Here is a 16,882-nt window from a genome sequence, read left to right on the forward strand (position 1 = left end):
GGTGTGGTTGATGTCAGAACAAAAAAATTTGGGAGAACAGGGCCAAAACCAAGAGTGTACTCAATTGAATTACTCCAATCAGTCCCTTTGTATTTGAGGACAACTGAAAGAAGCTACGCAAGTGCCTTAAAAATCAGTCATGTCACAGTACATAGGCTGAAAAAAAGGGGGATATTAAGAACTCACACAGCTACTCACCGTCCAAAGTTGACAGACAATCACAAGGTTCAAAGAATTAGGTGGGTTCTTTCACATATTCAACCAGCCATTCCCCCTAGAGATCCAACATTTGTGTCAATGGAACATGTTGTTCATATAGACGAAAAATGGTTTTATCTCAGTCCAGAGACAAGGAGGTTCTACTTATTGGCAAAAGAAGATGAACCTTACATGTGTCAAGTGTCAAGGAGATTCAAGATAAAGGCCATGTTTATGGGACTCATTTCGAAACCATTATTTCATAGAAATGGTGAAATGCTCCATGATGGTAAGTATGGAATTTTTCCATTTACTTACCAACAAAGGGCAAAAAAAAACAGCAAGAACAGAGCAGCAGGTACTTGGGAAACAAAAGCACACCAGCATGTAACTAAAGAAGTCATAAGGAACATGCTTCTTTACAAGGTTATTCCAGCAATAGTAAAAAATTGGCCACCACAGAAAAGCAAGAACATAACCATTCAATGGGACAACGCCCGACCTCACCAAATACCAACTGATGATGAGTTTCAGGCTGCATTAACTCAGAATGGGTTCAACATCAAGCTAGTATACCAACCACCACAATCTCCTGATCTGAATGTGCTTGATTTAGGCCTATTTCGGGCTATTCAATCTCTTCAATACCATTCATTCCCAAAAAACATCGATGAATTAATTGAAAGAGTTGAAGAGGCTTATGAATTCTTTGATCCAGTGGTGAACAAGTATACTTGGATCACTTTACAGTCATGCATGGTGGAAATTCTAAAGAAAGAAGGGGGCAACAATTACAAGATACCACACATGAAGAAACAAAGGCTTGAGAATCTAGGGTCATTACCAGATATTTTAGAAGTCAGCCAGGAATTAGTGGAGCAAGGAGTGAAGTTCCTAAATGACAGATTCAGACCAGTAGGAAATGAGGGACAAGGACATGAAGACAACCATCTTGAGGTGGATGCAGACTAAGGTAAGTAACTTATGAATAGGCTGCCACACCTAACCACCCTTTTGTGTAAATAATGGTATGAAAAATGCAAAATCTAGTTGGTTATGTGTAAATAATGTAATGAAATGCAAAATCTAGGCAGCCTATTAATTAGTGAAATGCTATTGCTTATTATGTATTGGGAAGCCTATGAATTAGGGGAACACTTTTGCTAAACCTTGATGTAATGAAACTTATGGGATTAATGAATTAAATGACTTTTGGGTAAGTGGATCGCATTGTGTATTTTGTTGTTTCTTCTACGGAGTATTTACACATTCAGAGCAGAAGATTGTAATTATCCATCAGAGGGTCAATATTTTAATCACATATTATGGCATCATGTAAGTTACCTCAACAACTATTGCATTTAAAACAATTGGAGCAATTCTTACATGCCATACAATAAATCAATTGAGTCCCTTCATCATATGGATTTAGGGCATGGTAGCTAGTCACGTTTACATGGGACTCTACAAACAACAATTAAGGGACTCAAGTTAACAACAATTAAGGCACTCTAGTTTCAGTGGTCTCTCATCTAAAATTATCATTGAGGCCATGGCCCAAACATGATAGAAAAGAGCATTTGTCATCATCCATCAACCACATTACACCCCCACAGGCAACAAGGCAACAAAGAAAGAGGGACTACAACAACAAATAGGCAACCAGAGGCAACATTATAAGAACATGCAACATAAAGAGGGACTACATAACAGGGAATACCATCTTCAACAAACCAAACAACATTTCGAGGCAAAGAACAAGCATCATATTCAACATACACAAACAACCAGCAAACAACAACCAACATCCCCTGGCCAGCAACTAGAAGCCGCTGGCAACCATATTCAGCATACACAAACAACCTCCAACACACAACCATCCAACAATATAACCAACAATAATGATAAGGATGCTTATAATTAAGAAGAAAAATGAAACAAAAAGATAAGGTTTATGCTTATAATTGTTACAGTGGTAGATAGTTGAACCCCGTCCTCATTCACAAGTAGGCCCGATCCAACCTTTTCTTTCTCAGAATTCAGACCAGCAGAGGCAGGAGGAGAAGGCATAGCCGCAGCTTCTTCTTCATCGGGGACACATATTTTAGCCCTCTTAGAACGTAGTCTAGCCCTTCGAGGCCACGGCTGCCTTCGTTTACCGGAACCGCTCCCCTCAGTCTTTTTATCCTTCATCGAGGAGCAATTCCCACCATCAACAACACGACCATCAGTCACCTTTTCTGCCCCCAACTGCAATACGACAGCGGCTTGTTGTTCCGCTTTTTCATCCTCCACCTCGCCGAGAACTTCAAGCAAAGCTTCGAGCGATTTCTCACTCAAAATGTCACGACCTTTGTTATGAATGTACAAATTTAACGCCCACGGAGTGCCCTGCTCAATGGACTCAATACACTTAACAAGGAGCGCCATTTCTTCATCACAATCACTCGCAAAGATTGCGTCACATAGGGGCTTCAAATTCACCATATTAAAGTGTAGATCTGTGGGTTTTTTAGAGGATTTCGTGCACAATTAAAGTTTGTGTGGGTTTGTTGAGGTAGTCGAAGAGATTTCGTGCTGAAATCGTGAAGAAATATGCTAAATTCGTCAAGAAATCTGCTCAATTCGTGAAGAGATCTGGGAAATTTGTGAAGTTTACACAAAATCTGCTGAATTCGTGAAGAAATTTGCTGAATTCGTGAATAAATCTGCTGAATTCGTGAAGTTTACACAAAATATTGGCAATTTGTGAGGAAATCGTGCTCAATTGGTCAAGATCTGGAGAAATTGCGTGGGTTTGTTGAGGTAGGCGTACAGATTTCGTGGGTTAAATGGAGGGAGGAGTGAGAAATTCATGGAGGAAGGTGAGAGAGAGAGTCATGGAGGACGGAGAGAGAAAGCTATGGAGGAGTAAGAGGATGAACTTAGATGAACTAGGGTTTTCAATTTTCCCCAAATCTGGAAATAAATGTGAAGTGGTTTGAATCATTCAATGAAGTTGGTTTGTGAATAAATAAGTGGAAGAAGATATTTGGTGGGAATCATTAAATTAATGATGTTGGTTAAATGGTATAATCTGGTCACATTATAAAATGTAATTGAGATTATGATTTTTTTAGTAAGGGTAAAGAAGTAAATTTGGCCTAAAAAATTTACCAAAAACAGAAAGAAAAAGAAAGTTGCAACTAATAGGTAGCACCCCTAAATGGCAAAAGTTGCAACTAATATGTAACGGAGGTAGTACTATAAAATTATCGGAGTTTCACTACAATAACTTAGTAAGATTTTCATGGTACAGTATATGCTTTTATTATTATTATTATTATTATTATTATTATTATTATTATTATTATTATTATTATTATTATTATTATTATTATTATTATTATTATTATTATTATTATTATTATTATTATTATTATTATTATTATTATTATTATTATTATTATTATTATTATTATTATTATTATTATGCAATGCTCTTAATTATTAATAAGGATGTCAACAAAACAGGGCGGGGCAGATTTTGACTTTCACACCTAAAAGTTTAAAATCGAAAAAAATAAGAGTAATGTTTTGGTTGAGAAAGATTTGGGCCAACTTAGTAGGCAGGGCTCAACTTTCTCACCTATAATTTGGATATACTAGTTGTTGGAGCACGCGCAATGCGTGTCCTCCCCCAACGGTAAGATAAGTAGAATTCGTGGTTGTCTTCATTTTTGTGATATTCGTGGTTGTAGTTCGGGTTTTGTAATAGTAAGGATACATGAATTAAGTACTAACAAGGAGTAGTGATAAAGTTTCTATTGGGAAATATCTATGGAAAACAATTGTTATAAGTGAAGTTATCTAGAATTTGTTATAATTTAAAGATTTTTAAAAAATTATACTATTGTTTTAGATATTATTTTAGAACGCAATTGTTTTCTTATTAAGTACCTAAATAATTTTCAAATAGCTTCGTTTTAAAATGATTTTGATAATAAGGAGTAACAATAAGGAAATGCAATGTTAAAGTTAAAGTTATGTAAAATGGATTAAATGTAAAATATATGATAAAATTGTATATTAGTTTGTCAGACTTTTTAAAGTAGAAAATTTTCAAGTGATTCTTATACTGAAAATATAGTAGTTAGAGTTTGTAATCAATACGGAATGTATAAAATGAATGAGAAATATCATTTGTGTATGTATTAAAGTTTATTTGCCGGTCATTTATTTATAAATTATTTTATGTACGATTTTTTGATAATACGGTTGGAGGGAATAACTTTACACTTTTTATATTTAAGATTATAGTCGTTGGAGCACACACTACGCGCGTGCCTCCCCGATGGTATGATATATAAGATTCGTGGTTGTGATCGTGTTTCATAGTTTGGGATGTTATTAACATGATGATATGATGATTACGGGATCTTATTTGTAGGGTAGTCACTAACATGACTTTAAGTTCTTCCTATCTCTTCTTTCTTCATCTATACCCTCTCTTATATTTCTTCCTCGTCTTATCTCATTTCCCTTTTCTATTCATCCTTGCTTTCTTTCACCTTCTTGTTCCTTTTTTTCTCCAACCTATCCACTCTCTTGTATAGTTTGAATGTTTTAGTAAGCCTTTCTCTCTCTCTTATTCTCTCCCGACCCTTCTTACTTTCCCGACTCATCTCTCTCTTTATCACTCTATCTCATTTCTCTTTTTTATTCATCCTTGCTTTCTTTCACCTTCTTGTTCCTTTTTTCTCCAACCTATCCACTCTTCTTGTATAGTTCAAACTGTTTAGTAAGCCTCTCGCTCACTCTTATTCTATCCCGACCCTTCTCTCTTTCCTGACTCATCCTTCTCTTTATTAATCTATCTCTCTTTCCCTACCCCTCTTTCTCTTAATTGCTCTATTTCTTTCTCTTCCGACCCTTACCTCTCTCTTTTTCTCTCAACCTCGCTCTCTCTCTCTCTCTCTCCCTCTCCTCTTGGCTCATCTCTCTTTCTTTCACCTTTAAAAGCTTAATGTACAGCTATTGAAAAAAAAAACAGAGCATAATGTACAACCAGTTAACAATTTAACATGCAACAACTTCCACTCCAAATTATCCAGAACAAAACAAATTGATTATATTCATAAATTATACATGTATCCAAAAGAACATATTAACTCAACCAGTTTGATAAGAATCAAACCAAGCTATATAAAACACACGATCAGAAGATAATTTACAAAGAATATAGAATTTCGGGCCTAGAAAATTCTTGACATAAAAAATGAATCTCAAAATGTGTAAAAGAACAAGCCAAAAAGCTACGAAGCTCAATATTATTACTTCGTACTACATATCAGTAAACTCTTTTGAAGCACACATTTTGTTTTACATGAACGACAAGATACAGAAAAGCAACCTGTTGCATTTGAAGTCATAATTGTCATCTTTATATGCTTGATGCAATGAGCTGCAGTTGCTACCTTAGATTATTAACTTGAAAGAGTCAGACCAGAACTTCGATTAACCAAAACAAAATATTTTAGTTGAAAAGGAATTTTTGATAGCACACTTGTAATGTCATCATATAAATTTTGCCACAAAGTTAATACGGAATAGTATGTCACAAGTTTAGATCAATACTGAGATAGTTTTCTTGTTTTTGCAAGCATATCTCATTGCTTTATTTGTTAACCGACATTTATTGATCCCTATTCAAAAGCATAAAGTGTAATAATAGTATAATACAGGATTCATTCACAATTACATAAACTACAGAAGAAATTATATGGATTGTTGAGTACTCCACTTATAATTTATAATAAAGTAATACATGGCTGTCCATTTTGGATCAAGAGTGTGTTATAAAGGTTTAATCATTGAAGATAATTCAAAACAATTAGCTCAATTTTGAAATCATACAATCTTTTAATAAAAAAAATATTAGACTCATCTTTTTTAAAATGAAAATTTACCGAAAAGCAACAGTTCCAAGATGGTAACGCGAGGGTTCTTGACTCCTCTGCTTGTCAGAGCTAATTATCTAGCAACCTTCATTAAGAAAACAATCACTTAGACATTTAACGATCTTAATCAAATAAATAAATAAGGCCCTAACTTTAGAATGCTGAGAGATCAAATCTCTATTTTTTTTACCAAATTGCATCGAAACCACCCCAAAATTATGAACTAATTGAATTAAACCAGAAAACTACAATTTTAAAACGAACTGAATTGAATGGAGAAAACCCCTCAATTTTAAACGAACTCAACTAAATTAGAAACCCCAATTTTTTATCAAATTGAATTGAGAAATTCTCAATTCTAAAATGAACTGAATAAAGGAAACCATGGGAATGAAGATATACCTTAGTAGCAAGCTAGTAAGTAAGCTAGAGCCATTGAATTAGTTATCCATATATCAAGAACACACACACACACACAAGTACTCAATTTAGGAAGGAAGCACAGCAGCCCCAAACAAAACAAACAACCCTTGCAGCAGCAACAAGCACGGAAAAACGATACTCAAGAAGAAGAACACAATAACGATCGCACCACAACAACTAACTCACAAGCACCACACAACGATCCCACACATTACCATAACACGAATGGAAAAAAAGACCTTGAAAAAACTCCTCACATCTGTTCTGCTGGAAAAATAATTCAAAGGCAAACTTTATAAAGTTAAAGTTGATATGTAAGAGAAAACCATTAAAAGTTGTTTAAGGAAAAGTGTGTTGTTTGTTCTACTTCCCACGGCCCTTCATACCTCTTAATTGAAGCAAGTAACTGTAGACACCCATTTCTGTCTCCTCAAAACCAAACCCAATGATGAATACCTTTTGCGTCGAATGATAATCGAATAAAGTGAAAGTGTGAAAGGTCAGGTGTTGCGGTTAGTTTTTATTAAAAATTCTTTCTCTTTTCGAAAAACAACTCTATTTTATGAAAATAGCCAATCCAGTTTAGTTTGGTCCACGTCAAAGGTCCAATAATAGTGTAGTTGGATGGGGCTTGCAAGGAGCTTTCCAACAATATATTATAAGTCCAATTCCGATGAATAATGAGGAAGTTATGACCAAAATACTAAACTAGGCTCGGTTTGATCTTTACATGCGGCCCGATGATCTAGGGGAGGGCCCAATGTTAATTATTATTCCTAAAGTTATTAGAATTAATTGTAGTCTTCTAGAATTCTCTAGAAGGTTCTCTTAAGTCCTAATAGAATTAGAATTAATAATTATATTTTGATAAGTTTTACTTGGAATAAAATATTATTTTATGAAAAATACGATTTCAGTTTTCATACGGACTTTACAAGTCAATTTTGATTGATAAGTGGACTCCGTGTTTGAAAGCGCGTAGGAATCCAGGCTGTCGCCAAACGACAGGCCTGTTGCTACACGACAAGCCTTGTCGCCACGCGACAGAGCTTGTCGCCAAGCGACAAGTTTGGTTTTGCAGCGACAGCGTGGAGTTTTATTCCTTATTAAATTCTACCTATTTTCGGACTGTTTTCTTATAAATAGGGTCTTGAACCTCCGTTTTTAATCATCATCAATTCTCATTTACGATTCTACAATCAACAATTAATCTATTCTCTAAATTCTCTCTAAGCTCTCATCTTTCTAGCTTTTCACAAACACGATTCCGCATACACAAGATCTAGAAACACCTAGCCGAGTTCGAAGTTGCCTTCGCCCTAAACGTGAAAGGTTATAATTTCTGAGGGTTTGGTCCCAAATCTCTATTTCAATTATTTAATTTAATTGTTTAATTTTATACTTTTCCTTGAAGTTACTAACGCGTGTATTTTGTTATTAGAAAGAGATACGAGGCATCAAAGTATGTAGTCTTATTGCTCTATTCTTGTCGAAAGCATGTTTATTATTTGTTAATTCCTAGCATCATGTTAGGATGTTATTATTGCTTTCTAGTATCATGTTTAGGGTGTCTTTTACTCTTTTCTAATATTATGTTAGTACCATGTTAGGGCTAAAGCTTTGATCTTTATTGCTTAGTGACATGCTAGGGTTTGTTATTAATCTTGTTAGTATCATGCCTAGGATCTTGCTATTAATATTATGCTTTAACATGATTATGATAATTATGATTATTATGATTGTTATAATGATTATTATTATGATGATGATTATTATTATGTTGCTTGATATTTTATTTATTGTTATTGCTTGATCACGCCTTTTATGCATGTTTAAAGGGAATTTGTACTTGAAATCAAGCTTAATAAAATAATTAATAATCTTGTTTAGGGTTAATATGATTTTAATTCAAGTGATCGCCAATAATAGTTTTGTTTGTGCATTAAATTCAACCAACATAGATAAACAGGTTTAGGATTAATCTAATGTTTGCATGTTAGTCAAAAAGCGCACATGAATACGAGTAGAATAAAGTAGAGGCCTTTTTAGGGCAGGTTCAATCTCTTTTAGGTTGGATTTGTACCTTCATCCCCGAACCCTATTTGGTTCAAGACCTTTTGGAATTGGCGATCTCATGGATCGTTAAGGGGTGTAACCTTCACCCTGTGAACGGTTTACAAGTTCTTAAAACTTGTTAGCGACTCTTTTGTTCTAGCTTCCTTCCCTTTGGACGCCACCATACTTAAGTGTATGATCATAGTGGGGTTCAAGCTTGGGGTTAATGCTTGAAATATTCCCTACATTAACACTACCCAATTGCAAGCTCGTTTTTTGCAACTACCCCCAACCCAACATGTGATCCAAAGACCAAATTATTAGCGTCCACATTCAACATGATAATACCTTCATGGGTCATCCAACCTGATGCAGAAGGGTAGTCATGAGCTGAATACTTTGTGTGAACTATGTTCAATGTTATGTTTTCAATGATGAATTTGTTCGTGCAGAACCAAGTAGCACACATCATGACAAGTATGGTTGCGAGTCAAGAAGGATTATCACAACAAGGATATGAGGAATTTTCCTTGAAGAAGCGGCATGGTTTGGAGCCACATCCTTCCTTTTGTCCCCTGCCATAAGACAATTTCGGAAGATTCAAGCCTTCAAGGCATAGAGCATATAAGTCTTATGATCTAGTAGTTTGAAAGTGTAAGAATCAACACGTGACAACAATCAGCATGATACTTGCACAGAAGCTAAACAGAGTAGAAATTCTCCAAGCTCATAAAATTAAGGTTCAATACTAACACTAACTCAATTGCATCAACTTAGATAGAAATCATATACGAGCCTCGAAAAATAAAACATGTATATGTTTTAAAAATTATTATAATAGCATGCAATTAGAACAACTATACTTGAAATAAAAATAATTCCAAAGCATAGCTAGAAACCAACACCGAGAAATACAAAAAAAAAAAAATGTAATACCCACAAAATAATTCCTAAGAAAATAATTTATGTTGGGTAAGCGTTAATCAATGGCTTCCATACTCAAATTAAATTCAACTCTGCCAAATGCCATTAACAAAATTTCAGCATAATTAACCCATAAGCCCTTAATCAATAACCCATGATTCCTTAATCAATAACCCATAATTAACCAAAGAATTCTTCAAACAAATAAACAGATAAATCAAGTACCAATTACTGATATAACACAAATGAAATAAACAAATGGTAAAATTGCAAGAATCAAGAAAATTGAAAAAAGAGAAAATAAAGCATACAAGGAGAAGCGAAGAGGAGAAGCAAACGAGAAGAAGCGAAGAGAACTGACACAATCAGCTTCGAGAATTTTCCGGCTAAAAGCTTCAATGATGGGAGGGTAAGTACTGTCAACCTCAAGATTAGTGTTGATTATCGGCAATGGCGAAATATCGATGTAATTGATTTTCATTGTTTGTATTGATTTTGAACTTATCGTCATTGTTGAATTCATTCAAAAATTAAAAATCTCATGATTGAAAAGTTTGGGTTTTAGAATTTGATTGTGGGGGAGGAGGGGGAGAAAGAAAGTACCTGCTGGGAAGAGGCCTCTATTGTAGGGAAGGGAGCTGCAAATGGGGGCGGCACTGATTATTGGTTTCACTGATTAATATTTCGTCCATTGAAGCTGAGGAAGTTATTTTTCAAGCACAATTTACCATCACCTGAACTTGCATTACGAAGAAAAAAAAAACCTGATGAAAATCATCAATCTCCCAACCTTATTACTAATTAAAACAACAAAAAAGATAGAAAAAAAAATAAAAAAATAAAAACAAAAATCTAGATCATAGAAAAGGGGAAGAATTTCTGTAACCACCTAAAAAATCCAACTGCGGAAAAAACCCAGAAATAAACAAAAATTAAACAAGTCAAATAAAAGGAAAAATCTAATCGAATATATGAACACCAGAAATAAACAAAATTAAATCATAATTTTTTTTTTTGTTTTGTACCTCAGAAACTGCTCCAATGGAGGAGATAGAGAGTGAGAGTGGGGAGAGGAGAAACGGGAGGAGAGAGAAATATAGTGAGAGGAGAAGAAGGAAGAAGACTTAAGAGTTAAGAGAGAGAAAGAAGACAACTGGCTGAGACAGCTTCCAAAAGCCAGGCCACCAAAGAAATAGAAACAATAAAGGGCAAAATCGGCAATTCATTGAATTCAGGGGCACATAAGTAATAGCACCATATGGTACTGTTCATAAGCTACAGTATTTGGTTTTGCATTTTTATAAAGGTTATAGAAAACTTTCATTCCTCTGATATTCTCTTATACACTTATGTTTCAAATTACTTATCTCATGGTCTTTTGTATCCGAGTTCATACATGTGAAAGGGTAGATGGAATAAATGGTTGATTAAGTATACAACCCAACTCAATAAAATAGATATTGTCAATCTCTTCAAAACCATAGGTGATCGAGAGCATTTTGGTAAAAAAAACATTCAGTTTGTGTTTGAATTTGGGGCCAACTCAACTTGATTTGAATTCTTGAAAAATTCTAGGCATTTAGACAACTAAAAATTAACTTTTAGTTGAAAAATATGAGCTTAAACTTCAAGCTTGCCACAACACGAAGCTATGACCAAAAGCGGATTGTACTCCGTCACCTAAACACGTATGCAAGTGATGGAAAGGGTTTTGTTTCTGTTTCATGAGAATTTTGAAAAGTCAAGAAATGACACCATGAGGAATCCACAACTCATAAAATCCCACAAATTTAGACAGAATTTTCACACCAAATTTCAAATTAAATTTGAATTCATAACTTATTATTATCCTGTTCAAATCCACACATTTTCAAGCCAAGTTAAATCAAACATTATTGAGGCAATCAACTCTACATTGTCTGAATATCTCTTATATTACCCGAAGAAAAAAATTATCATTCTCAAACGTAACTTAAAAAAGGTTAATCGTGGAGTGTCAAGTTAGGGTTAAGATCCAAATGTTTTTATAGTGACTTTATCTAATACTACGTTCTAATGAGTAATGACCCCATTTATTTATCATCTCTAGCCTAATCATCTCCAACAAACACAGAACCCAAAACCAATGGCGGAACCATCACCAAACGAAGATGACTACTCTGCCTCAGCAACCCTCATCCACTTCGACCGCCCCCTTCCTCTCCTCCGCCGCCCCATTCCCGCCGGCCCGACCGATGACCCGGAACTCGGCCCATTCGTCCTAGCATTCCCTAACCCACAATCCTTCTTCTCGTCCCTCACATTCTGCGAGTCGAAGCTTCTGGAACAGTGTGAAGCAGGGGTACGAATTGGCTGCTCCATAACCGCATCAAACAACTGTAAACCACCTTGGTGGAAGACCCTTTTCGGGAAAATCGATTTCAAAGAGAGAAACGAGTGTGAAGAGAGAGAAATGGCTGCTTGTCTTCAAGGGTCCAATGAAAAATGTGGGGAGTTTTCCAAGGAGAAGTGCTTGGGCCCGTTTGGGTCGGCCCGGATTGCTTGTAGAGAGAGAAAGTTGAAGAAGAAGGAGGTGGGTGAGTTGATTTCTTGGGTCTCGGGTTTGGGTCTTTTCAATGGGAATTTAGGGTTTGAATTGTTGGCTGGTAATCAATTGGGATTGCTTTCTGAGTTGAATTTGAGCTATGAACTCACAAATTTTAGAGGGTCTGAGCTATTGAAAGAAAGAAATCAACCCAATTGATGGAGAAATATTTTTGTATTTTTAATCTGATTGTTGAGGTGTATAGAGAGCCGCAAAGGGAAATGATGTAGACGAGATTTATCCGAGGCCTAGCTTAGAGAGCCATAAAGAGCAATGATGATAGAAACATTGTTGAAGATAGGGGTGTTTTTTCATGTGGGTAAGTGACATTTATCAACAAATTCTGTTTTCTAAGTATTGACAAGTTTGCATTAATCCTTTATATTTGACTGTTTTCTTTGTCATATCTGTATTAGATTACTTAGTTTGGTAGGCTGATTTATGTTCTTGATGTTATCCATTTGAATGATGTATGCAGATTATTGAAAATTTGATCTCAGTAATTGATGCCTAGTAAGGTCCCATGGTGATAAATGAGGAATAGATATGCTTGTGTGAATGCTTCTTGTTGATTTTGATGATTGTTATTGGGTTTATCTGTTTATGCTCTATCTTGCTTTGCCAGAATGTTGATTGTGTATTCGTATGTGCTCTGCTTAGTTTGTTTGTGCTACATTCTTTTGCTTACTCTCTAATTTAGAGTTTGGGAAAGGTGTGGGGAAAAGTTGAAGCTTTGGGCCTATGGCTTTTATGTTCTTTGTATTTTTGAATTTTGGAGGGAAAAATGAGCTAATTTAGTTGATTGAAAGAGACGGAAGAATGAAATAAGGATTAGTTATTACTCATAACACTTTTGTATAGAAGGCAAGAAGAAGGTAAGGATGAAAAATTGAGGATAACAAACTGTGAAGTGTGAAAAGCTGCATGTTTTAGCCACAGGTAGTGATTTTTTTTATTGAAATGACCTGATTCATTACTAACATTTCCCGAGTACACTTTGTCTGGCCTTTCTATTGCTAAATCTTCAACTGTTATGAAACTCTACACTGTCATTCCGTCATCATAAGGTATGTGGAACTTCAAATTTCCATGGGAACCCGGAAATAGAACTTAATGCAGTGAATTAACCAACTTTACACTTCCCAGGAAATAGAATTTTACGAAATTGTAAATATTGTAATCTCTCACAAAGTCACGAAAAGTGCAAGTGTACAATTTCTTACATCTAACGGTCTAACCAAAAGCACACCAAATGTCCAAGAGAGGATTGACTAGACACGAGTGTTTTCTTATATAATATAGCTCTTTTGTTTCACTGTAGTCAATTAGTAGAAGTAGGATGAGTTGATATTCCAAACTTTTGGGGAGTGGGAATCAGTTTAGGAAATTTCCACTCATTGTTTGGTGGATATATATCTGAAAACAGGACTGAGGTTATGAGCATTCCCACTACTTTCATCACCATTCCTATAGATCCATACTCATGTGGCTGTTAGGATATGGATAGTTTGCTCTTGTGTTGCTGTCTTTTGTATTCACAGACTCAGTTGTTTCCCTCTTTGTAAATGCTAAGTGTTGCAGCTATTGCCTTTACGCTTTTTTTACCTCTTAAATTATCATACTTCGGATTTTTTCGCAATAACTTTCGAGTGCAATATTTGAAGTTGATTAGTCTTTTTTTCTTTCTCTTTTCTCCTTGGGTCTTTGATCTACAAAAATTAGAACATAGGTGTCCATCAAAAGGAGATGCTGAAGGAAGGCATCTGAGAATTGAGATGTAAAAGTGCTTATATAGAAGCATTTGGTTGATTCATGTATAAACCTGTGAGCTCATAGTTTGATTACTAGCGTGATCTTTTATCTTGAATCAATGATTACTGCATGAGCTAATTAGCATTAGTGACATATGAAGCCTTGATTAATTTGCCTTGGTAAGTATATCTCGTGTTTGCATTTCTTGAGTTATTTCAGGGTTTAGGTTGCAAGTTTTTTTGCTCCAACTTCCCAAATAGGTTAAAATATATCACAAACCATCTATTTAGAAAATTGTTTTTTAGATATGGATTGCTTCCTTCTTTCACGAAGCTCATTTTTCTGGGTAAAAATCATCAAAGATGTAATCCGTTTTTTAACAGTGTAAGGTTTGATTCTTTTTTCTGTCATTGTTGTCACCTGTGCATCAGTTTTGACAGAAATAGAGTGATTTCAGCTTGTTTAGTACTCTGTATCATAATTTGTACCCTTTGTAGACTCTAGAGTGTTACCAGCTTGCTCAGCTTGTTTAGTACATTTGTACATCATATTTGACAAGGATTAATGGTTGACATGTGTTGCTGCTCAACTATCAGTATTATATGTATATAGAATTTTCTATTAAGAATAGATGAAATGATGAACAAGTACTGATTATAGTATTATTACTGTACATAAATATAATCCTATCATTAAGGTCCAATATTTACAGTAATAAATACAGTCTGATTTATGTTCAAGCTAAAAGAGAAGAAAGTTTACATTATTTGTTCATTATTTGTTCATTGTATTCACATTTACAACATAACTTTACATGACATAAATTGAAGTTAATAAGTTTAAATCAAAATGAGTCTCCTCGGCAAGGGAAGATCCTCTGTTTCTACTTGATCAACTATATATATGTATGTTCTTCATAGATCCACAACATGAATTAACCCGATTTACGATCTTTCAGTTTTAGGACTTGTTTCATCCTCACTAACATAATCAGATAGATTCAAATACCTTTGTTGATCACCTTTCTGTTTCCATTGTGACCTACAAGTTAAACATTTTGTCAATTCTTTCCTTTGAGTCCTCTTCCAAGTTATCAAGCATTCCTCATGGATAGGAATCCTACAAGTCTCGCAAGCCACCATTCGATCCCCGGACCTCCCCATCTCTAGGCATATCGGACATGTACCCCCAACCTCTGCTTTCATACATGGCTTTAGGTTTGCATTGCGTAAGCCTAACTCTTTCTTTAAGAAAAAAACTTGGTGGAACCTTTGGCGTAGTGTGTGGCTTGCTAGGGATACTGGGGAGCTTGGGGTGGCTCGTAGCTTCTCGAGGTGGCAAGGACTTATGGTTTGCCTCCTTAAGCCTGGATCGTCCAGGGGGAACCCTAGGACCTTGATGAGCACAAAGAGGATGTGCTTGCATGGGGTGGTGCGATCAGGGCACGTGCATGAGGGTGTAATTGATATGTTAACTACGTACACGTTACCTGTTGCTCCTAGGACGTAAAACTCTGGGTCTGACCTATATAGGAGGAAGATATGGTGGAGTAACGCGTTTGTTACACGTTCCGTAAAGGCTTGTAAAGTGGGCTTAGACGGGGTGCATTTGCAAGGGTGCTGGTCATGTTGTAGGTGGTGATGGTTAGATGAAGAGGAGAAGGCTTTAGGCGGCGTTTTTGTCACCATTTTAAAGAATGACATCAATTAAGGGTAGGTACATAATAGGTAAGGGACATTTATGTGTATTTGGAAAAAAAAAGAGAAGTTAGAAAATTCATCCCAATTTATAAGTTAATCAGGGAAAAAAGAACAGGTCATTACAGAAAGTAATGAACTGTCGACAGTAATCCGAACACAATTTTTATTGCTATATTTACATCATTTTATTTATTAGAATTTGCTATTTTTGGATTTGTTTTGACAACTCTACAATTTATCTTATCGTTTCTTTTTTATTTATTTATTTATTTATTTATTTATTTATTTATTTATTTATGTATTTATGTAAGACAAGCTGTTTTAGGTTTCTAAATGTAGCACAAATATATGACTTATAGTTTTTGTTCCTAAAAAAAATGTCACATTGTGTTATTTCCACCTTTACACGTAAATTTTATAATACTCAATACATAAAAATTATTAAAAAAATAAAAGCTTATATTTTTGAAAGTATTGATCGAGATGAATTCAACAAACAGAGAGACGTAATAGAGAGACATAGGAATGTAATTTAGGGGCGAAGGAAGTACATAATTATATTTTTCTTTAATTTATTCATAAATCACGAAACGGAGTACATGGTCAAAGAAGAATGTATGATTAATGAAAAATAAAAAGACAATTCAACATGTTCAATATTTGATAATCAATTGGCTGATCTCTTTATTGACAGTGGAGTATTAATTTGGAAAATATTGGACTTGCACAGCGTATATTTAATATTATGAAAGTACTAATATTCATTCAAGCACCAGTGGTCTAGTGGTAGAATAGTACCCTGCCACGGTACAGACCCGGGTTCGATTCCCGGCTGGTGCACATTTTTTTTCCCACTATCTGTGTTAGTTAATTTCCTTAATTTGGTCTATATTTGCTCTCGTAGATGATTGATTAAATGATGTGCATGGAATATGTTTAATTAAATAGGGATCATCATAGCATTCGAATTGACTTAAGAAACATAGTATTTCATTAGTTTTTAAGAATGATGAGTGACATTGATATGTATTTTTTTTAAATAGGTGATTATATATTTTAGTTAAATGAATACAAAGTAGCTGTTGAGCCCGTGTTATCAAGCAACCCAATATAATTAGGGCATCATCCTACGACCAAAGAATATACCAAATCAAGCAAAACGGCATGATTGGAACAAGTATAGCAAACAAGATCAGAATATCAATCACGAAGATACTTGCCAAGAATACACCTGCTGAACGGGAAAACAAGATAAAATCAAGAGGATCTCCCACGTTTGAATATATTTGATATCTTTGTAACCCTAC

General features: G+C 34.9%; 1 protein-coding gene and 1 non-coding gene across 2 annotated transcripts in view; both read left to right on the plus strand.

Moving 5' to 3' along the window:
* The window catches only part of LOC145568063 (uncharacterized), a 1,482-nt gene extending 312 nt beyond the window's left edge, over positions 1-1,170 (plus strand). The window contains exon 1 of the mRNA XM_081627502.1: positions 1-1,170. This exon is cut by the window's left edge and continues 312 nt beyond it. Coding sequence (XP_081483628.1) covers positions 1-1,170 — 1,170 coding nt within the window.
* A 15,174-nt stretch (positions 1,171-16,344) lies between these two features.
* On the plus strand, positions 16,345-16,415 carry TRNAG-GCC (transfer RNA glycine (anticodon GCC)). Its single transcript has one exon. It is a non-coding gene; the product is annotated as a tRNA-Gly (tRNA).
* Positions 16,416-16,882: the final 467 nt, after the last annotated feature.

Source organism: Chenopodium album, chromosome 11 (assembly GCF_948465745.1).
Source record: "Chenopodium album chromosome 11, dcCheAlbu1.1, whole genome shotgun sequence".
NCBI classification, from domain to species: domain Eukaryota; kingdom Viridiplantae; phylum Streptophyta; class Magnoliopsida; order Caryophyllales; family Amaranthaceae; genus Chenopodium; species Chenopodium album.